Raw genomic sequence first — 22,504 nt, 5'->3', positions numbered from 1 at the left:
CAAAAAAACGAGAAGAAAGAAAAATGAAGGCAGAGCCCATGACGTATGCATCAGGCAATCTTCGAGGTACGGTATGAGAGAATACAGGGAAGGAATTTCGCTTGCGGAGGCTAGACAGGGTGAGTGGAGAGAGTGTTTCTCTTGACAGTGGCTCTCGCCTCCTGAAATCATGGGTTTGCAGCACTGAAATATTTTTATTTCAGCTCTTCATGAACCAATTTGAAAAATTCTTGTAGCAGAACGCTTCCTGGAAGGCACATAACAACTTCCAGCATACAACCGAAATTTACTATGCGGCCTGGTGAGGGGCCCTTTAAGTTACAGGTTGGCCAGTTGACAACTCACACAGGCTATATTGCTCCAGTGTCATTTGAGAGGAGCTTTTGTTCAAGGAGGTTAATAATGGCAAGATTAATTGGACAACTTGAAAAAAAAAAACCTTGAAAGGATGGTTCAAGTCAGGCAGATGAAATTTCTACACAGTAGAAGCTCGTTCATACATTACTGTTTGTACATTTTCACAGCTCATATGTTACAAGGCGAACAGGACTGTTTACCGCCCTGTTAAGTTTCCATGGGGTCATGCTTATTAACTTCCTGTTGGTTGTTTCCCTTTCAGGTTGTTATGTCCAGGAACTGCAATGGCGCATCACCTATCACGCATCATCTACCGCGCATCGCAGGAAGGTGATGCAGCATCATTCGTCGGTGGTGCCTACGTTGACCACCACATGCCATCACTGTAAATGGTGACTTTGCAAAACTTGTCGTGCAGCGCAAAAGGGTTCTTATCATGTTCTGACCATCACTGTTTGCCGGTCTCAATACGGCTCACCAAGTGGAAAGCCAAGAGGAGGTGAACAAACACACAAGGAGTCTCCCCACACTCATGTTTGCGGACGCCGTATCGTGACCTCCGATACCTTGTGCAGTTGCTTTAATACCAATTAGGCTTCAGTTGACTCGACTCCTGTTAATTCAATTTTACGGTGAATTCGAACCCGACCGAAGGTCCCAGCCGGTGCCCATGCATTTCTATGAGGTCAAACTTTTGTTATTTCAATCCTAAAGTTGGCCTCCCCCATATAATTCAAACTTGACTAGTCGGCATATACACACCTGAGACCTACAGTGATCCAAATACCGACCCCTTTAGTGGCAGCGTCTGTCTTGGCAGAGCTTAGGGTTCAGTAAATGAGTTGAACACACTTCAAAAATCATCTCCCATCAAAAACGCCTATTTTTCGCCTGCCCTAGGAAGATTTTAAAACAATAATCACAGCTCAAAATGTCTTATTACCGTACTTATCCCATTCTAACGCACGCCTTTAAAAAAAAATGGACGAAAACTGCCTGCACGTATGTTTATGCCTGCACGTTGTATGTTTTACCGCATAACACAGGTGTATTGCGGCAAAGCTGAGGTCAGCTTTGCCGCAACCATGCAGAGAAGCTGACTTTGGTAAACAGGCCACCATAGCACAACGGCCATAATTCTTGCTAAAAAATCCAGTGCACATGATATTTCTACTTTGGTTAGGAGCTTTATGCCATTCCTTCGTTAGTTCTCTACTTTGGACACATAAAGTGGGTGCCCGTTTGATTCGGGGGCATGCCAGAATTGGGCAAATACTGTCAAATGAATCAATGGTGTGTTTAGGCATTCTTTGTCCATCTTGTATAATTCAACCTGTCATATAATTTTATGAATTTCAGTGGTCCATTCAGGGTCTAATTAATGGAAGTCAACTTTATACAATGCTGCAGGAAAGCTGAAAAGAGGCTGTTATCATCAAAGCATCAGATGCCAAGTACCAGAAGGAAATTCATTACAAACAGCTGTATTGGTCGTGAGCTGCTCTTGCGAACCACCCCTGCGCTAATCTTGCACACACATACGCAAATACACAAGAAAGTCGACAGGAGGATCGTCACCACAGCAACTGAAGTGGTAAAGCAACACACACATAATGCAAAAGATGTGGCTTCAGCTCCCACCTGTGGCAAGTTATCCTTTCATGAACTTCAATTTCCCCTTAACCTTATTTGCTTCCTCGTGTGGTTGTGACTAACAAAAAGATCAAGCCCCACAGATGCCCTTATTCTTCGCGCTAAAGCTTCATTCAGCATGATTCACAGGTACAACAGCTCCAAGAAAGTGTTTAAGATTCAATCTGACCACCAGGCAGCGATAGCAAGTTTTACTGAACAGGTTTTTAATGGCTCAATGGCGTTCTATGCCACTTCAAATAAGGCTTTTTGTGAGCGCAGCTTATTGTCTTCTCTATAATGCTGCCACAAGCATTATCAAATGTTATGTTTTTCTGGATCATGCACTCTTTTCCCTAAAATATGTATCAGCAGGGTTCTACTGCACTTATTACATCTGCTGTACTTACATCTACTGTACAGGCACCAATCAAAACAACCAGGTTTGATAAATGCCTGTTCACAGTACCGAAGTTACTCATAAAAGTGTAGAAGAGTGTTTTCTATAGCAAACTGACTTGATTCCAGGGACATCACAGGATTTTGGTCGGTGCTGCTGTTGCTGATGCTGTTGCTGTTGCTGGGTTGAAATTTCCTGCATAAAGTCAGCACACAAGGCAAAAGCCAGTGAACATTTAAAAATGTGCTAGTAGCCGTTAACAAATGTCTTGAATGGCTGGACCTCAACATTCTTAGCATTCTTAACATTCCTAGCCTAAATGGGGTCTCCCCGGTCTATGAATTCAAAACAGGATGCCCAGAGTAAGGCCTCAGCTCAGCAATGCCGCCGCCGTCAGGATTTGAAACTTCAAGCACTAGCTCGAAATTTCGACTTTTTCTGAATTCTTTCAGTGCTGGTCATCTAACCTTTAAGTTTTTTCTGGTAGCATAACACATCGGGTTTCTTAGAGGACATTGCACTGTCACTACCCATAACTGAGCGTAATAGCACCCGAGTGCCGCTAGCATGAACACAGTAAATTGAACTGGACTTCATTTAAACAACACATTTTGTTACGAATGTTCCCAGCATGCATTTATTAAACAAAAAAGTGCTGTACAAGTACTACTCCGAACACAATCTTATGAACCTATGCCAACCCATTACATTGAAAGGTGTCCCATGAATCAAGACAATAAATTCCTTGAGCATATTGGTTTTTATTTGCTCACAATTTGGCCAAAGCGTGTGTAAAAATGATACTATTTGTATAAATAGTTAGCGTATAATGATATTCCATACAGTACTAAGCTGACAAAGTTCTTGCACGAGAATTCCATACCTCTGGCACTTTCTTCCAGCAGGTGCCCAAAATATACCCACACAAATCCCCTCACATTTTTTGCAGCAAAATTTACTAGCTTGGCCACTTCTTGTTAGTTTATGCTTATACAAGTCACACTGCACATTCAATCACGAGAAAACACAATTAAGTTATCTGCCACAGACTACATGATTACAACGAAGGTGCTAAATAATACAATGGACAAAGCAAGGCGACACAGGTCAACCACGCAGGCCCACTAACAACTGTGTTTTGAACAGAGCTGATGATCAAATGACAAGGGAGATATTGGAGGCGCTTGAGATCAAGAAGTGGTGGTGATGCTTGTATCAGTGAACCCTCAGTTTTTCTATCGACAAAGGAACTAACATATCTTGGGAGCAGCGCTTAGAAGCTGTTCTGTATCGTGTTTTCGTTGTGCGATGCCAATGACGGCAGTTTTTTCTTGTTGTTTTGATTCTTGGCAGCAGCTATTTATTCTTGTGTCAAGAAATAAAATGCTCAGTTGTTAGTGCGCCTATGTGGTTGTCCTGTGTCGCCTTCCTTTGTCCATTGTTTTATTTGGCACCTTCGTTGTAATCACGTATAACCAACTCGCCTACCAATATGTGCCACAGACAACATTTCAAAGATCTAATCAGAAAAAAAAAGAACAGGTGGTATACTTAAAGGCCAACTGCAGCAAAATTTTACTTTGGTTAAATTTTTTATAACTAAGTAGTATACAGTCAAGGTTCATCATAACAAAATGGAATATAATGAAGTAAGTGAAATTCCCCTTGAAAACCCCATACAAGTCCATGAATTTAAGACTTTGTTTTAACAAAGTAAAACTGTCCTGCCAGCAGATATAATGAACTAGATTTGTCTCCAAAACCAATAAATACCTAACCCTTTCACACCAAACGTATCTTTCTTCGCTGTGTTTTTAACATATTTGGTGCACAAGTTAAAAACTCCTGCATGCCCATGTTCAATGCGGCGTCGAACAATGCTGGTCTTCCTTACCAATGCATGTAGCTGCGCATAAGCAGCAGCTCATTATCCCCATCACACTTCTGTTTTTCACTGCAATGCAACGCAGGCTGGTGCAGCTAAGCATGGCCTCCAATATTTCACCAGTGCAATCTCACAGACCATGTTTAGATGCACTGAACCTGCGCCAGCCTGCATGATGTGCCACCTCTTGCTGTTTTATTAAGATTTCATCGCACATGTGGTCATGCAGTGGTTCCATGGGTCACAAAGTCGTCGTCTTCTATGCATACTTAAAGTTGTGCACACCATTTGGCACAATGTTCAGGTAACAGGCAGTCATGGATACAATGAACAAATTTCGTTTCCTCTTTCCTTTTCCATTTCGTTATAATGAGGTTTCACTGTATACTACTGAACCAATCTTGGCAAAGCTGCAGGGCTGGTAATTGTATAGTTTTCTTGTTAGCAGCCTTTAAACAGCACCTAAGCAGACAATGCATGCATCTGGTAGTTATTGCTATGACGTACGTCCCAGCACGCCGCTGGTGCCGGGCACTCAGGCTGGCTCGTGTCACCAGACGCATGGAGCTACATCACCCACAGAAAGTGGAGCATGCAGTTGTCCGGGCATGTCGACGGTGAGCAGGCTCATTGTGGCACCTCGCGGCAGCTGTGGTACCTATGCTATGCAGCAGATGTAGCCACATGCAACTGCAAGAGTACACGCTTGCACCAGTATGCTCCAGTCTGGCCATGCTATGTGGTGCAGACCAGCTTTGTCCTGCACCAACTTCACCAAAGGATAGTAGCCAAACCTAGATTGTGAATTTTGAAGCACTATGAATAGTAAGCGTACATGTGGTCTGGGCTTATCTCTAAGGTCATGCTGAGGAGGCCTGCGTTTTCAGGCGATGTGTCACTTCCGACGAGCAGTAATGGTGGTGTTTCTTTTCTTTTTTTTTTTTTTCAGTTTCATTATCAAAAACAGCTATCTTTGCAAGCTTTTACTGATGCTTCCCCTCTTACAGCACTTTTGTATGTATAACCCGCACCAAAAATGCAACAAATTTAACAGTAAACTCGGGGTGCGGGTTATATGCGAATTTTGCATTGAGGTGTGGCTTCATGACAGTCCTGAAGACGTGTCTCGCGCTGCCGTGAAGCCGCATATCAAGGCAGTGCAGTGTGAGATGCCGAGAAGCCACACCTCAAGGCAAGGTTCTCCACCATTCAATGTTTTATCTCCTAGGTAACACCATCCTCTCCCAATCTCTACGTGTTGAAGCTCCCTTCAACCCCAGCTTCATGGCTGCACATTCTCCTTCTCTTCACGGGTTGCCATTTTGTGCTTAATGGTTGGCAAAGTGCATGCGGCAATAGCGATAGTGCACATGGTGCCGGCAAACTAGAACTCGGCCCACGATAAGCTGTGCTCAACAGCTGTCCTTTAGAGTGCAGAAGAAGCTAAGATTATCAGCATAACTAAAGAGGGGGGGGGGGGGAAGAGCTGCTGGTCGAAGACACGACTTGGACGGGACGTACATCTGCAAATGGAGATCGTTTTTGCAAAGAAGCGAGCGTTGCTGTATGCAGTTATTTCCGCAGGTTACATGTGCAGTCTTTATATTTTCCTTCGGTGTTGTTAAAGTTGGGGGCACGGGTTATATGTGGTGGCAGGTTATACATGGTAAAATACGGTGTTTCATGCGTCACATTTTGCAGGGAGGCTCCTCTATGTCAACACTATCTTAATCTACGCTTTTGACACGGTCCAAAATGTCATTGCAGATGGCATTTAAAGAAGGAAGTAATGCACAGCAGGAAGCACAATTTGTTCGCATAAGTCACATAGGAGAAAATAAAAAATAAAAAGCTGGAGTACTTACACATCCCATACTGGAAAGGCTGTTCCCATAGCAGTCACCTCCCCCTCCTCCCTTAGGGTCCCAGTAGCTTTTCATATTCATTCCATCCATGGCCATGCTGTTCATATCCTGTATACCTGTTAAGTGGGACACAAATGAAAACAAGTGTCGAAAGCAGCCAGCTGCGGAGAGGCCACTGAAGCCGCAGAGCAACTATGACAGACAAATTCATGTTGCATGATGACAAACACGCAACATGCTCTGTTACATGCACAAGAAATGCTTTTTCAGTTAGAAGGGATGCATTACCAGGGAAGTGCACCAATACAGTGAAAAGTTTATTTCAAGCAACAGACAATATTCATAACACTAAATTCAAAGTCCTCAAACTCGTCTTAAATTACCTTCCTTCAAGTCTATAGTCAATGAATCACTTCAAATCATGAATCTTTTGTGTTTACCATATTTACTCGAATTTAACATGCATCATTTTTTTTAGAGAAAATGGGTCCAAAAATTGCCTGCACATTATAATCGGACACGAAACCAAAACTCAATTAGTAGCATTGGCAGCAGCCTACCATCAGAGCCGTCAAATGCAGCGTCATGAAAATCACAAAATGGTAGCACCGCACATTTCTGCAAAAGAGTGGTGTTGGTACATTTTGTGCTTGACTCTGATCTAGAGTGGCGTTCTCGGCCAATAACTTTCAGAGATACTACCACTTTCACGAGGTTTTACGTGACTCCTTGTTAAATGCGCCGGCGTAATGACTACCAGCACTTCTGGCGTTGAGCCAAACTCGCCATCTGCGCACAGTGTCAGGAATGCTGTTGGCCATATGCTTCAACAAGTCTGATTCACAGTCTCACAACAGTAACAGCAGTGTCTAAAGTGATCGCTCAAGTATATTGCCCCTGTGTACTCAATACCTGTGGCCTATTAAGCGTAAATGGCGACGACTACGTGCCGGTTTCATCATGAATACTCAATAACAAAAATATTCCCTTCTGTGAAGGTAAATTACGTGTGCTTCACTTTTTCCGATCACGAACACTGGGGGCATGCTATATTATTTTTGTGTGAATCAGCTGCATGTTACATTCAGGTGCACTTTTATTTAGGCCCATTAAAATTGGCAGGGCGTTAGAACTGGGTAAATACAGTGTATATTCGTGCTGAATGTCAGGTCACACACATAAAATTTAGTCTCCCACCATGCAGAACATAGGAGGGGTGTGATAAAGTTATTCTGTTATTTCATTCCTTAGCTTGGCCTTTACTTGGTTTTTAGTAAATTGAATGGGAAAGTTCTAGCAAAGTTCAAAGTGAGTGCAGTTTTGTACACAACGGGAACATTGGTGTGCGATACACCAATGTGCATGAAATACAGAGCAGGGAAGCTAAACAAACCAAGACAGAAGCCGACAGACAGATTGACCCTCAATATGCTTTTATTCTTCTTCTTCTTTCTTTTTCTGTCATATTCACACGCAGAAACCACTTACTATAGTGGGAAAGACTAAGCAAGGCTGAGAAATTTCTGACTGCAAAGATATTTAATGAGATGTTCTTATGAAAGTATTTACAGCTGCCATGAGGCAAGATTTCCAAAATGCTGGGTGAAATGCCGAAAGGCAAGCTGACCTCGAATAGACCATCCACATAACGCATATTTGAGGCCCACAATCTCAAGAATGTGGCAAACACTATGCACCCCAGTTATGATTGTACAAATTATCATGCAGAGTTTCAAAAGGAAAGACTAGAATGATGCATCAAAGATGGAAAAGCTAATGCTTTTGCTCCCAATGCAGGTTCCCTGTCTGAATGGGAGAGTTGCTGTCCACCTACTTATACCACAACGCTACAAATGAAACCTGCACACAGTCCACAGAGAAACATTATACAAGTGAAGAAAAATTTGCCCTGCAGTGGGAATTGAACATTGGATCACCATCTGAATGGGGCAATTGTCCTGCTGACAGGGTTAGCCAAGAGGCTGGCAGTTGGCAGTATGAAGGTGCGAAAACCTTCCAACTCAGAGCTGGATTTTGGAGCGAAGAGTAACCAAAAAAGTGCTGCGGAAATCCGTGTAGTGAAAAGTATATTCATGAAGGATATAACTGCCACCTACCCAAATGCCTTTGAGAAGATTACAAAACTGCCTCTGTCTCTGTTTCCCACTTGCTTTCACATCCTCCCCCAAACAGTTCCCTCCATCTAGATCTCACCCTCTGCACTTCAGCTCGAGAAAAATCCAGCAGAAGTGGAAATGCCCAAAGAAATTTTCTAACAATTATTGGAGTAGATAAAATTTAATTCTGCAGCAGAGCGCACCAAACTCTGATTTTGGAGCAGTCTGTAGCACATGGATCTTATTACTGCAGCAGTCTAGAGCATGCAAACATTACTTTACAGCATTATTATTAATAACTGGGATAACAGTCCCAAAGCCTTGCATTTTGCAGCATTAAAGAAGTGTTGAAGAGCAGCTTAAAGGCATTTTTATGCTATTTTTGTATTAAGTGCTGGTGAAGTGACTCAAGGCATTTGCTAACAAAAGCTGTGAAGAACCTAGGGTTAGTGAACACCACAGTGAGATATTTCTAGATGATATGACAGTGCCAACTAGCTCAAACCAAGATTCTGCACATGCCTGACTTCAATTTGCCACTCACTATACTCACTAGAAGTACCTAGACATCTAGATTTCACACTGAGTGATTGGGTGCAAGTCACCTCAATAAGCTGAAGGGAGCCGCATTCCTCCTGTCTTGGCCTTTCCTTTTCCAAGTCTCATAGCCACATGTGCCTACCATCGCCACTTGCCCCCTCAGTTTTAACTTACTGATCGTGATGATTGTGCTGTGCAGCAATGCAATCGATAAGGTATCAGGATTCGCGATCATAGAGCTAGGCACGGTGATCAAGAGTAACTGTCATGGTGCCAGCATGAGCCAAATCAAAAAAAGAACAAGAAAACAAAAGGTGCATCCAGCAGCACATGAACACTCGCGCGCTTTTGCACAGGAACAGTGCCAGCACAGCCATGTGACTCCGTTGCACCAACCAAGAGATGCCGATAAGCCCCCGGCCTCCTCGCCTGACCTCGCTCATCGGCTAGGGCAGCAAGATGAAAGAGTGTTGCTACATTTAGTTTTATTCAGGGAGCTTAATTGGGTGCAGCTTTTCGTACACATTCATGGCCAGAATATGAAAGTCACTTTTACCCAGGCTCCGACATGAACAACACAATGCCATGCACAGCGCCAGCACTCTTTCGATGATGCCTGCCAAAGACAAAGATACCAAAGCTGTTCTGGCACATCCTGGCACAATATTGGTCATTTTTCCACTTTTGGTGCAATTTGGTAAGGCAAATTGCTTCAGTATCAAAATAGCGCAAATGGCACTCTAGGTATTCCCACCCCTGATCCAGTCTACACAGTGATATAGATTGGTGTATATTTCAAGATGTGCCTTCCACCTGTTGTTTGTGCTCGTGCATAAGTGCAAGTACTAGTGCCAGTGCCCATGCATATGCAATCATCCCATGCACATGCCCATCCTCTGTTTTGAAGAATTATGCATACTGCCCCATGTAGCTCTTTGAGGTAAGTTAAAGCACCATGAAAAGGCTTTCACTAGTAACCTTAAAGGGGTCATGCCTCCTACTATATCCTTGAACAATACGTGGGCTACCAAACAAATGGCAGCCTTAGCTGCCATTTCTAAAGAATTGACAATTTTCAATCTTTTAAGTCTAACAGCACATCTTACTGCAGTTAAATCACCGTCATGTAGGCATCACACCTGTGTGACGAAGTAATGACGTAAAGTCCAGAAACGAAATGCAGCATCGATTGGGCAAGTAAATATGCATCAGCATAAGTGAGACACAACTGCTATTCCAACAACTAAACAACACAAAGCGAGAATGGCAGGCCCAGTTTCAGCTTGCCCCACACTCTACAACACTCCGCTATGCACACAAAAAGGAGCATCCTCATAAGCTCGCGTACCCATGATCTCCTGCCCAAAGCCATCAACTCGTGCAGTACAGTCACGGTACATCTGGTCCAATTCCCGAGCTGTGACAGGGTCTGCAAGGGATGTGGATAACATGGGTTGCTGCAGGGATTGTTCGGCCCCAACAGGCATCCCAACCTTAACAGCTGCACCACAAATGGACACCTTCTCCAAACCAGATGCAGGCAGTGCAAATAACATTCATTCAATGACAACTATGCGAGCTTTTGACAGCTTTAAGAAATCTGCTCAATTAAACTGGCACACCGTCTAAAGAAGTATAGAAAAAGCGATTACAGTTTTCTCTCACCTAGCCCAATACAGCACAGTGGCTTTTTCATGACACCTGCTACCTGCTTTAGTCATACTTAGCACTTAGAGGAATATTAATGAAATATTGTGAACTACTATTGTGATGTACTTTCATAAAGTACGCTTGGCTAGTAGTAACAGAGGCTACAGGCCACTGCCAAATACTCTTGCAGATGTTACAGAAAGGCCATTTGTTAGTTCAAATAGAACTGAGCAAAAGCCTTAAGGCTAAAATGCTATTAGCATGTGAACAATGACCAAAAATGGTGCAGGAATGGGCAAAGCGATTTGGTTTGTACAAAGCACTCCCACCGGGTCTACTGAAAAGAATGAAGTGAAGTAGCTAAAGTATGTGACAATATTAACACTTACACTTCAGTCTTAACTGGAGTCTACCTCTAACTACAGCCCTGATGATAATTTAAATGAAAGGCCACCCAATGTGTAAGCAATCATCAACACAAAGCACAATTTTAGAAGCAAATGGGAGAAATTCGGCCATAAAAATGAAAACATTCTCACTAAGCATATGCGAGCAAGCAAGTTTAGAACTTGAATAAAATGTCATAGTGCCAGTCACTCTACCATTACTGCTACCACAAATGCCACATTCAGTAACTTCAACAGTGCATTTACGAAGCAAGATACTCTACTAAGTGGTCAAATGTCTCAATTCACCCGGTATCAAACCAGAACCGAACGAACTGAAAACTGAAAACGGGAAAAAGACATTATTTTTGGCCGAACCTGAACTGAAACATTACAATTTTTTTCACACTGGCGCGAAACCAAAAAGAAAAATATAACAGTTTTCGGTACAGGTTGGCCACCTCTTCTGGAGCTTTTCCTCAACGCATTGCCAGCACTTGTGGCTCAACTATGCTAACTTATTTGTAAATACACACCATCTTCCCCATGCTTTTAAAAGTAGCACAACATTAGCACAGTCTTCAGCGTATTATGTCAGGAGGCAGACTAGGTGTGTTAACACAAACATATTTGGATCACATCTGACACGCAAGACTGTGATGCATGCAAAGTGCCCAAGAATGTGGAGCATGTTGTTATGAACGATAACAGGCCGACACATTTGTCGCAAACATTCCCTTTATTACCGCACTCCACGACTCTTTTCCTACGCTCTCCACATGCTGCCCATCCGTGCACACGACATGCAACACACACACTTCGTGCCACCCCCGTCTTCTTTACTCTGTCGCCACCGCACTCTCACCACCTGATCCTTCCTCTGGCAACTACAGGACTCAAATGTGCGCACAGCCTCCGAGAACCATGCCTTGCCTCGCCTCACCTGGATCGCTCGGTCCACTTACACCGCCACTCTCCCCTCACAACTCCCCCCCTCCCCCCCTCAGAAGGTGAAGCAATATGGGAAGAAAGAAGCTTTGGTTCATGGTTGAGCACCAATTGGTCTGCGTAGGCAATAGTTCGACAGTATCCCATAGTAGGTTCAGTTAAAACAAAGTCATTGTTGCCTAACCGCTTGACTACACAATAAGGTACATTTCACACCGGTGGCACCGGCACCTTGGCAGCATCACTCAAGATGCGACTATCTAAGAGCACAAGGTCACCATTTGGCTGCCAATGACGGTTGTAACTGGACCTGGACTTCTGCACTTTCCAAGCAGCTGCTTGGTGTTTCCATTGCTTGAGGGCCTCTTCAAGGCACTGCTGGAGTTCTGCAGCAAAAGCATGGCATGCCGCTGCCAGAGGCTCTGTACTTTCCTTGTCATCTGCAGGTTCCCATGGGGTGCGGAGCTCACAACCATAACACAGCAAGGCCGGAGTATATCCAGCAACTACATTCTCTCCAGTATACATAGTAAGTGCGATTCCAGGTATGCGCTGGTCCCAGTCCTTGTGGCTGGAGCAGTATGCTCATAGGCACTGCTTAATAGTGCCATCATGGCGGTTGACCATTTGTCCTGCCGGTCAGTATGGCACAGTGTGACGGTCCTTGACACCACAGTGGTTTAGGAGATTGCACCATAAAGTGATCACGAGAGGGATTCCCATTGTCATTTGTGATGGCCACAGGTGTGCCATGGCGACAGAAAACTACAACCATACACTCTTAATATTTTTGTGTTTGTTGCCAGTCGCAGAGGGAAGAGCTCTGGAAACTCGAATTTGCCTACAGCCACCAGCAAGCATTTGTGGCCACAAGGTGTAGATAGCAATGGCTCGATAATATTGACACTAAGCTCTTCCATGGGAGCTGTGGCCCATTGTTCATGAGGCCCTCAGGCTGCTGGCATTGAGCTTTTGAGCACTGGAAGAAAGCACAGCACATACTTTGGTATGTCAACCCTCATGCCCAGCTAGATGAACCATGCTGCAACACATCTCATGGTTTTTAAAAATCCGGCATGGCCTTCAGTGGTGGTCGTGTGCCATCTTCAGTGCCACATTTTGGAGATAATCAGGTAGCCATGGTACCTTCTTGATGCCTCTTAGCTGAACAAGCAGTCCACGTGGCTCCAGTTCTGTTGTCGCTACCTGATCGTGAAGGTGGTGATCAGACTCCGAGCTTGAGAGCCTAGTCCCTTGGACCACAGCCTTCAGTTTTGGGAGATGGCCGTCAAGAGCGTGTTCTTGGATGAGCCATCCTGCGTCACCTAAGAGTGTGGCATCCTCTTCCAAAGCTACTGCTATTTTCTCAAACGTAATTTACGCTTCAGGTTCTGGACCAGTAGTGGGGAACAGTGTCCTATGTAGACTGTCACTTAGGCGGTCTTCACACTGGATAGAGGTTCTGCTCAAGGCATCTGCGGGTATTTGCTAGTCCCTGTCTGTACTTGATTTGGCAATTGAAGCCCTGCAGTTGTAGGACCCAATGCTCGACCCTGAATGAAGCTTGGTCGGTGGTAAACATTCATGACAAGGACGAGTGATCAAAGTGAATCTCTAACTCAGTAAATTCACGATAGGCCCTTAATTTGTTCACTGCCCACACTACTGCAAGGCAATCCCACTCCTAGACAGTATAATGGATTTCGGCCTCTGCAAGAACCCTGCTAATTAAGGAAGGCATCAGGGTTAGCCTGCAGCAGCACAGCTGAAATGCTGACACCGCTTGCATCAAGTTTCAACCACAAAAGATCAGTTTAGATCTGGAAGGCCCACAACTGCATCCAGAGCTAATGATCGCTTCAGTGCAGCTAAAGCCTGCTCTTGACTCTCTGCGCACTGCCATGGCTCAGTCTTCTTCAAAAGGTCCATGAGTGGATGCGCTGTCAGTGAGAAGTGTGGGACGATGTTCCTACAATAGCCAGTAAGTCCCAGGAAGGCTTGGAACACCTTAGTTGTGCTGGGTCTTGGGTAATCTAGCCCTGCACACACCTTTTCACATCTGTTCTGCACTGCTGAGGTGAGATCGTGTTGCCCAAGAACTTAAAGGACAGACAGCGCACCCGTGTTTTCACCACACTTCTTAGCATTCACTGGATGGAGCTTGCATCGCACAGGCGCTATCCTCCGCCTCTATGTAGTGCTGAGCGAGGGTGCTACACCCAAGAATTGTAGTGAACAAAGGGCTGAAGTCGTCAAGCACTTCCTTCATGCTTGGTTGTGGTTTTGTTGCTACAGCACGGTGCTTTCCCTCTTTGGTTAGAATGCTACTCCCTATATCGGGAGCTGCAAGAACCTCTTCGAAGAGAGTATGCAAGTGGTAAGACTCTCCACCCTTTTCTATTACTGTATTTGTATTTCAATGTTAATATCCACCCTACACTTATGACCCACATGGGCACTGTATTTATTGTAAAGAAATAAATTAATAAATAATGCGAGCAATGTGGCTGGCCCCTTGTGGTGCTTAGCTAACAGCACAATGTGTAGTGGGTCAGTGCCAATAGTGCATCCGCTTAGTGCTACATGTATAGTGATGCCTGTTACACTCAAAACGTCCCTGCTGAGAACATCCCGACATAGGCCTGGCACACACAGGAAGTGCTGGTTGTGGTTGCTCGTAGCCCACTGGATCTTGCACTTTAGGGATATGGTAGACTGGGGCCAACCTGTTGCCAAGCGGAGTGCCTGCACCTGTGTGCTGAGCTTGGCACCTGTCTCCTCTGCTACCTCTGCCCTCCGCACTCCAAGTAAGCTCACGCTTGAGCCTGTATTCAGTAGGGCTTGGAACGTAGCATTCCCGATCCACACCTCAAGGAAGGGCTCCTTCCTGCCGGCTGAAACTGCTACCTGCAGCACAGTCACGTAAGTGCCTGCCAGGGTGGCACCTACCATCTGCCGTTTACCGGACTTTGTGATCAGAAATGCCCGATTCCATTGCATTCATAGCAGCAGGGCGGACCGATACGCCGACCTGCGGGGTAATCGCGAGTTAGGTGACCCACACCTCCACAGCGACAGCAGGTAAATTCCCCAGAGTTGTGCTCTTGGTATCCCTGTGACACTGCTGCGAGAGGTGGGTTTATAGCACGAGCGGTCAGTCCTTGAAGCTGGTCTCAATGCTGGGATGGCTGTTTCATCGCAGAATGGAAAGGCCAGTAAGCTGCCAGAGACTGAAACTGTCAACACTCTGGGCTGCATTCCATGCAGGCCAGTAACTTCACAGCTAACTGGAAGGCAAGGTCCCTCGCCACTTGGTCTGTCAGGGGCGGCAGCACCTTGTGGTGCAACCACCTCCAACTCCACGAGATTGGCAGACTGTCTTCTACCAAGACTTGGAGTTGTGGGTGCATTTGCCTCAGCACGCGGACCACCTTTTCCCATTCTGAAGCTTTGCCGCCGATCCGGTCATAATAGACCATGATCATGTAAACAAAATCTTTTTAACTTTCTTCTGGGTGCTGCATGCGGAGGTCTTGTTTCATGCAATGCTTCACGTCAATAGAAGAGAATTCCACAATGAAGGCCAAAGTAAATTCCTCCCATGATGCAAACATGGTCCAGAAGCACCACCACAACTTTGCGCTGTGCTCCAGAGTAGCAGGCACAATGTGGGTAAGCCTCTCGTCGGCGGTGACTAAACGAAACTGCTCCAGCCGGCTCAAAAACACCTCGGGAAACTGGATGTCGTTGAATCTGCTGTATTTTGGGAGCTGACCTTCAGCAGAGCGGCATCACCTGATTGTCGAACCTCACTCATCACCAATACAGACTCTCCCACCAGCCCCTTTAGGTGCAAATTTCACTCTCACAGGCACAGTGACGCCACAAGCACAACCTTCGCAATGCATTCAGCGACACCACAACCCTGACGCTATCGGCATTCAAGATTTCACTGCAAGCAGCAGCAGCCTTCCAATGTTCTGTGCTCACGCCTTCCACGGATGCATGGCCTGCCGAAGTTTTGCAGCAGCAGCTCTGTCATCTGGCTTCTTCAGCTTGAGAATCACTCCTACCTCAACAACATGAGTGACCAACACTTGCTTTATCTCCACGCAAGTCCCAAGCTGCCAGACAGTTTAATTTTGGAACTCCAACTTCTACAGGCCCGCGCACCTACGAGAGCTTGCAGCAGGTTGCGATTTCGCACTTTGGTATCACTGTGGTTGCGCCTCACTCACAATCTACACTGCTGGTGCTGCCTGGTACATTTCTCTCTGATTGCGTGAACCCGACACTACCAACAGCAACACCATCTGCACCTGGACTTTAGCATTTGACTTTATTTCAGTTGCGCTTCGCGCTAGGAGGGGGGCTCCAGAGCGGCGCGACTATCACCTCCAGAGCAGGCAAAGAAGATGGGCTCATGTGCAGGCAGCACGAGAATAGAACGCGCGAGCACATGCGACCTGAGTGGCCATGGTAGCTGCAGCACACGAGATCCCGAGGTACCATGGCTGGCCGGCCTAAATACAGTGGAGCCCCGATTATACGACTTTCTAGGGACCGCGAAAAAGCGTTGTAAAATGCAGGCGTCGTAAAATCCGAACATAAATTATGCCTATAAATATAGTACTACTTATTTCGCGCGACGGATTTACAAGAAACTTCAATGGAAACTACTAACATGCTCTGCAGGGCTTGGAAACCCAAATTACCAAAAAGTGAATGCGATAAGAATTAATGCTGCAGAACAGGTCCCAATCCTGCTTTATTCAAACGAACCTTTACGGCACTCCACTGCCCACTGCTGCTATTCCCGCCAGCAGGCGCAAACTTTAAGAAAGTCGATAAGTTTCTTTTGGACCTTGTTTGATCCGTGAACCAAGAGCTTTCGCTTGAGTTGGGCAACGTACAAAAGGAGGTCCTCTGCGGCGTTGCATGAACAGATGAAGCTCCGGATGCTGTCTATGTGCTGTAGCACTTCGGTGAACATGGTAGGCACAGGCATGGCATTTGTGGCATCGTCGTTGTCCTCGTCCGATGTCGCAGAGGTGTCGGCACTAGGCAAAGCCTCCTCGATGGCGTCATCCAGCGACACCTCGCCGCAGATCGCAACATTGTTGTCGATCTCCACGTACTCGGCCATGGTCGTGGTGAGGTTTAAACCCTCGAAATCATCGTCAGCGAAGTCTGCATCGGCGTCGAGCGACATCGAGGTTGTTGCGTCCCCAGCAGAGGAGGCAGTCTCTCGCTTAAAGCCACAGTGCTTGAATGAGTTAGCAATTGTGGTTTGTGACAATGCGTTCCACGAACTGGCAATAAAATGCATGGCGTCGAGCACAGTGATCTTTTTTTTCCAACTCGCTGCACTCCATAGCCACCAGCCGACGCTGCATTAACCACTTCCAGTACACTTGCTTGACGCACTTAATGATGCCGGCATCAGCGGCTGCAGCCTGCTTGTGCAGTTGGGCGGAAAAAGAAACAACCTTTCTGTTCCTCAGGCTGGATGTATCGGGTGGGTGGCACGGTGCGTTGTCCACGAAAAGCAATATTTTCCTTGCCTTAGCACCCATTTTGTTATCCAGCTGCTGCAAAAAATTGCTGAAGAGCGAAGACATCATCTACGCCTTTTTGTTGAAGTTCTAACTGCACGGCAGCATCTTCAAGTTCTTAAAGCAGCGTGGCTTAGCAAACTTTTTAACAACGAGCACGGGCAGCCTCTCAGAACTGTCCTCGTTAGCACAGAATAGTGCCGTCACACGCTCTTTACTATGCTTGCCACCATGACAGCTGTCACCCTTAAACACAAGGGTTTGCTCGGGCAGCATATGGTAAAAAATACTGCTCTCATCGGCGCAGAAAATGTCGCAGGGCTTGTATGCAGCTATCATCTCCGGCAACGACTCCATCCACTCGTTCACCATCGAAACATCCACGGAAGTGCTTTCTCTGCAGGAGCGGCTGTACACAATCCTGTTTCATTTTTAAAAGCGATCCAGCAACCCGTTTGATGCCTGAAAGTCGTCGATGCTCAGACGCAATGCCACAAGGTCCGCCTTTTTTTGCAGAATGGCGCCGTCAACGTTGATCACAGAGCTCCGTGCTTGATGCAGCCACTTGACGGAAACTTTTTCTAACTTGTCATGCTGTCCTTCTTTTGTCACTTTCCGCTTGAGCCCAAACTTCTTGGCACTCTGCAATATCCCCACTTTGTTTGCCAGGATCGTCTTAAGCGAAGATTCGGATATCTTAAGGTCCCGGGCAATGCTGGCTTTCGTGGCTCCATGCTACTTTTCCGCTTCCTCGATAATATTCAGCTTATCGCCAAGCGACAGAACTGTCCGCTTCCGGAACATCGTGCGTGGCGTTGCTCCACACAACTCAAAACTTCTGCGGAACACTGGTCGCTAGGATTGCGATGAAGAACATGTGTGATAAACTTAGGCCTCTCTGCACTACCTTGTCGGAGATCTGCTGCTAGGAAACTGGAAGGAGAGAAACGCTTTCCCAACACGACGAGAGGTGATGCCACCGAGAAGAGAGGGAGAAAGTGATTGTGGAGAAGAAAAGGCACTATTTCAGCACAGCAAGCGTCGTGGGCAGCTGCTGGTGGGGGAGAGAGAAACGAACGATGATACGAGGCAGGGAGGAAAGCTGTGCCGGAGCGAACCAGTCAAGCGGTGTCAACCGCTCTGCATGTGGAGAGATGGAGTGAGGAAAGAGACCTGCAGCACTTTTCTTTTGTCCGCCGTTCCTTCCCACGCTTCGCGAGGGTTATCGTATAATGCGGGCCAGGCGTAAAATTTCTTCAGATAACGGGGGATTTTAATGCATTGCTTCTATGGAAACTTTGCTGGGACTGCGCTAATCCATCGTAAAACCCAGGTCGTCGCAAAACCGGGGGATGTACAACTGGGGTTCCACTGTAAATCTTGGCTACGGTGGCTACCTCTCCACGCCACCTCTTCACACCGCCTCCCACAAGGATACAAACTGCCCATGAAGCAGCCAGTACAAGCGTTACAGTGGACATACAAAGCCAAAAAGAAGTACATATGCAGCAGCAAAGGATACCATAGCTGAACTTTTCTCAAATGTAGAGAGCCACTCAACTTTCAGTTCTAGCAACGGGGCACAGATGTTAAAAAAGAAAGAAACTCCAGAGCTGTTTTCATTTTCAAAAAAATTATGCTTCAACAGAAAATAAATCCCTGTACAGTGGTGCTCAAATGTTTAACATACAAAGGCCACCAGTAATCTTATCATCTACCAGTGCCCTTTTTAGTCGCACCAGTAAACTTTGTAAGCTCTTTTCGGTTAGAATGGTGCCAGCAATGTTGACAGAGCTCCCAGAAAACCTTGAGTCCCACATCTGTTCCACTCAAATTTGTAAAGAAATAAATGCACTATGTCCTTTCCTCATTTACAAGGAGGTTTTTTACACAGAGAAGGTTATTAATTGCAAAAATGTCTTATGTCTGCATATCTTGTGTGAACCTTTTTGTTCTTTAACGTGTCACAGCAAAACCAATTAAAAAAGAAGTGTAATTAGCATTAGCTGTGACTGCACGGCAGGTGGCACACGAGGATTGCTACCCAGGTGCACAGTTGCAGACTGCTACCTTGTTTGAATGCCTGCCAAAGTAAGCAGGCAATCACAGCTGGTGAGACAAAAAGTCACCTGGAAGCACTGATGTAAACAAACAAACTCATAATGAAGACAAAATCATAAACAAAATGATAAAAATTGCAAAACGCCCAGAAAGAAAGTCCTATGCCAAGCCAGCACAGATCTTGCTTGCATGCCCGCAAGCAATTAGCACCCTGTTCGCATCACCAATGGCCGTCCTCTCTGCTCATGCAAGTGGTGACGTGGTCGACAGGTAGGGGATCAAGCAGGCGGCAACACCAAAACCTTTCTTGACATGGAGTCCCAGATTCTTGAGTCACCAGCCAGGCACAGTGAAGAAAGAGAAAGAGAGAGAGAGAAAAGAAAGGCAAGAGAAAGAGAAGAGACAAGCAAGACAGGGCAGAGCAAGAGAGAAAGGGAAGCCCCCGGTGCGTACCGGTACCTCTGCGCTGCCCACAAGCAGGCCCAACTCCGGGAAAATTTTCCTGAGGAGTCTGTGCGCTCTGGTGCAGTGCTGAATCCGAGTTGGTCCTGCAAACAGTAAACCATGAGAGAAAGTGAGGTGCTGAACACACTTGCAACACAGCCTCCTCATGGCACCCCACCTTTCTTTGTTCACACATACACTAACAGTTTGCATACATGCATTTCAGGGTGTCTACCAAGTTGACATTTCCAAATTCCCTGAGTTTTCCAGGTTTTCCCTGAGTGCCGTTGCACACTTCCCTGAGTGATGCAAAACTATGTTTTATGTCAAGACGGGCTGAAACCATATCGCCTGATGCTGTCACTCTCTAGTAAGCACATGAAAAAAATAAAAAAGCGACTTAATCCAATTTGAATACTAAGGAGTAGTGTTTATGTTATTCAAAAAGAGAATAGAAGGCAGGGGTTAGTAAAATGCACAGCAAATAAAGTGTCTTCGAAAAAAAATTGCAAATGAAGTCTGACATTCACAAATACGAATAAAAAAGGAGATGCACATAGAAGCAAATATATTCGAATATGACCTATTTATATCAACTGATAGCAAGCTCATGCAGTGGTATGAGGCCCGAACTCTGTCACAATTGAGATTCTCCCTCAACCGCTCGTAAGTCAACCTCAACTGTCCTGACATACTCTCAGCCCATGCACGACGCCTGAGTGTTGTGTTTCACTGCTTTAAAGAGTTTATTTTGGTTTGGATGAGGGACACCTGCATCTCGGCATCAGACGAAATTTTGTTTTTTGAGCTCAAACTTCTTCAAAACGACGGCAGCAAGCTTCCTTCCCGTTTATTTCTCAATGCATACATCATTTCAGTTTTTGTCCTCCTTCTGCCACTCGTTCACCCCAAGGACCATTTGAAGCATCTTGGCCAGTGGCACAGTCCACGACCGATTTTTAGAACTCTCTAGGGGTAGGGAAAACGTTCGAAAAATTGGCCAGTTGGAAAAAAATAAATGCGTGTCATTTACTTCCCTTAGGGGCTCAAACCGCGACAGGCACGTTCGAAAACGCTCTGAAGGCCTGTCGGTACACATATTAGGCATATCGGCGCTCGTACTGACAGGAAATACAGGGTGCACACGTGTATAATTAAGGAATGCATACTGTGTTCCGTGCCAATAGCCCCTTCCCACGCTTGTTATGCTTCACTGCAATACTTCTGCGTATGCTTCACCATGTAATATTTCTGTACAGAGGCGAAGCTGACTTTCGGGAACTGGCATTATGCAACGCACCGTGTTTTCTAAGTTCCTAAGCCAATCACGAGGACCACAAATTCGGAGTCCGTGCCATTGCTGACAGCAGCTAATTCTTTCAATAAAAAACTCGGCATCCAACGCCAAGAAGCTTCATAGCGAACGTCGAAGCAGCTAGGCCTAGCGTTGCCGCAGTGGTGGCAACGGCTGCCAGCGGATCTACGTGCAAGAATGCCGTTTCGAGGTGGCGAAGTAATCAAAACGGCAGCGGTGGTACCTTTGATTATTGCCGTTTCGGACCCGCGGTCACGACAAAACGTCCGGAAAATCAGACGGCGAAGAGTTCTTGCGTCCGAAATTTCACACGTTCTGATACGTTGACTCTATAGGTTACGTGGCGGTGCCGCGAAGCCGGCCGAATTATCGGGAATCCGGAAAGTCGGTCGTTGACTGCACACTGGCAACTCCTCCAGCCGACGACAGCGCGTCAAAGACGATACATTACGATTCCTGTCTGTTGCTCGAGCCAGCATTACCACGACTTTCGACCCTTTCAATAAAATTGGCGCTAATTTTCCCTGATAGAGGCCCAAATTCCCTGAGTTTTCCCTGACTTTTTCCAGACTACTCAAAATCCCTGAGAATTCCCGGTTTTCCCGGTTTTCCCGGTTGGTAGACACCCTGCATTTTCAGTTTGGATAACTAAAGAAAACAGCCCTTTTTAACCGAACACAAAGCAAACGACACAGACGAGCAACATCTCAACCCTTCAGCTAGGTGAATGAACACATTCTGGAAATACAGTATGATCCTGTGAAGATCTCAGTTAAGTTTGGTGCAGCAAGAGGCACATGGAGTTAGTTAACAAGGAGTATGTAAATATGGTTGCCCAGGTCGAAAAGTATGCTCCTCTTGACGATTTCTCAAGCTGCCAAAGCTGACATAAGCTAGCATCAGCCTAAAGGTTCCAGCTATTTTGCAAATATTTTTGACCACGAAGTAGTCTCACAATGTGCGCACCCATGTGGCCCCTTCCAGATTACTAGGAAAGAAAGGAAGTACAGTTGTTAAAAGCTGATGTCACTCTTCTTCATCACTTGGTCCACCCCGGACAATATGGTCCACTTCCACGAGTAAAAAAGCCAGCGTCGTCAGTTTTTCATCCCGCAGTTTACCACATGCCAATGTTCCGTGGCACACACTACCATAAATCTGGTTTACAAGATGATTGTTGAGGTTCACGAAAACACACCCACACACATTGAAGCGGCACACAGTCATACCAAACACTGCGCCACTTCACCACACCTAAAACCAGCAGTGGCTGTGTGTTGCCGACCAGGGCAATTGCATATGGGTCGCTGTCATCATGTTACATCGGCAGCGCTTTGCGGTGTGGCCCA

At 45.9% G+C, this 22,504-nt stretch overlaps 1 protein-coding gene across 8 annotated transcripts in view; it reads right to left on the bottom strand.

The window, feature by feature from the left end:
* The window catches only part of LOC142572080 (CREB-regulated transcription coactivator 1-like), a 132,254-nt gene that overhangs the window by 88,947 nt on the left and 20,803 nt on the right, over window positions 1–22,504 (bottom strand). For 5 of the 8 annotated variants that reach the window (XM_075680908.1, XM_075680903.1, XM_075680909.1 and 2 more), the window contains exons 5-8: window positions 19,850–19,944; window positions 10,145–10,225; window positions 6,140–6,255; window positions 2,508–2,584 (exon numbers count right to left, since the gene is read on the bottom strand). In XM_075680908.1, coding sequence (XP_075537023.1) covers window positions 2,508–2,584; window positions 6,140–6,255; window positions 10,145–10,225; window positions 19,850–19,944 — 369 coding nt within the window. The remainder of the gene's footprint in view (window positions 1–2,507; window positions 2,585–6,139; window positions 6,256–10,144; window positions 10,226–19,849; window positions 19,945–22,504) is intronic. The other 3 variants (XM_075680905.1, XM_075680910.1, XM_075680911.1) reach the window with 3 other exon arrangements.

The sequence above is a fragment of the Dermacentor variabilis genome, chromosome 2 (assembly GCF_050947875.1).
Source record: "Dermacentor variabilis isolate Ectoservices chromosome 2, ASM5094787v1, whole genome shotgun sequence".
Taxonomy (NCBI): domain Eukaryota; kingdom Metazoa; phylum Arthropoda; class Arachnida; order Ixodida; family Ixodidae; genus Dermacentor; species Dermacentor variabilis.
The sequence above is the reverse complement of the archived record's forward strand: the minus strand, read 5'-3'. Positions and strand labels throughout refer to the sequence as shown.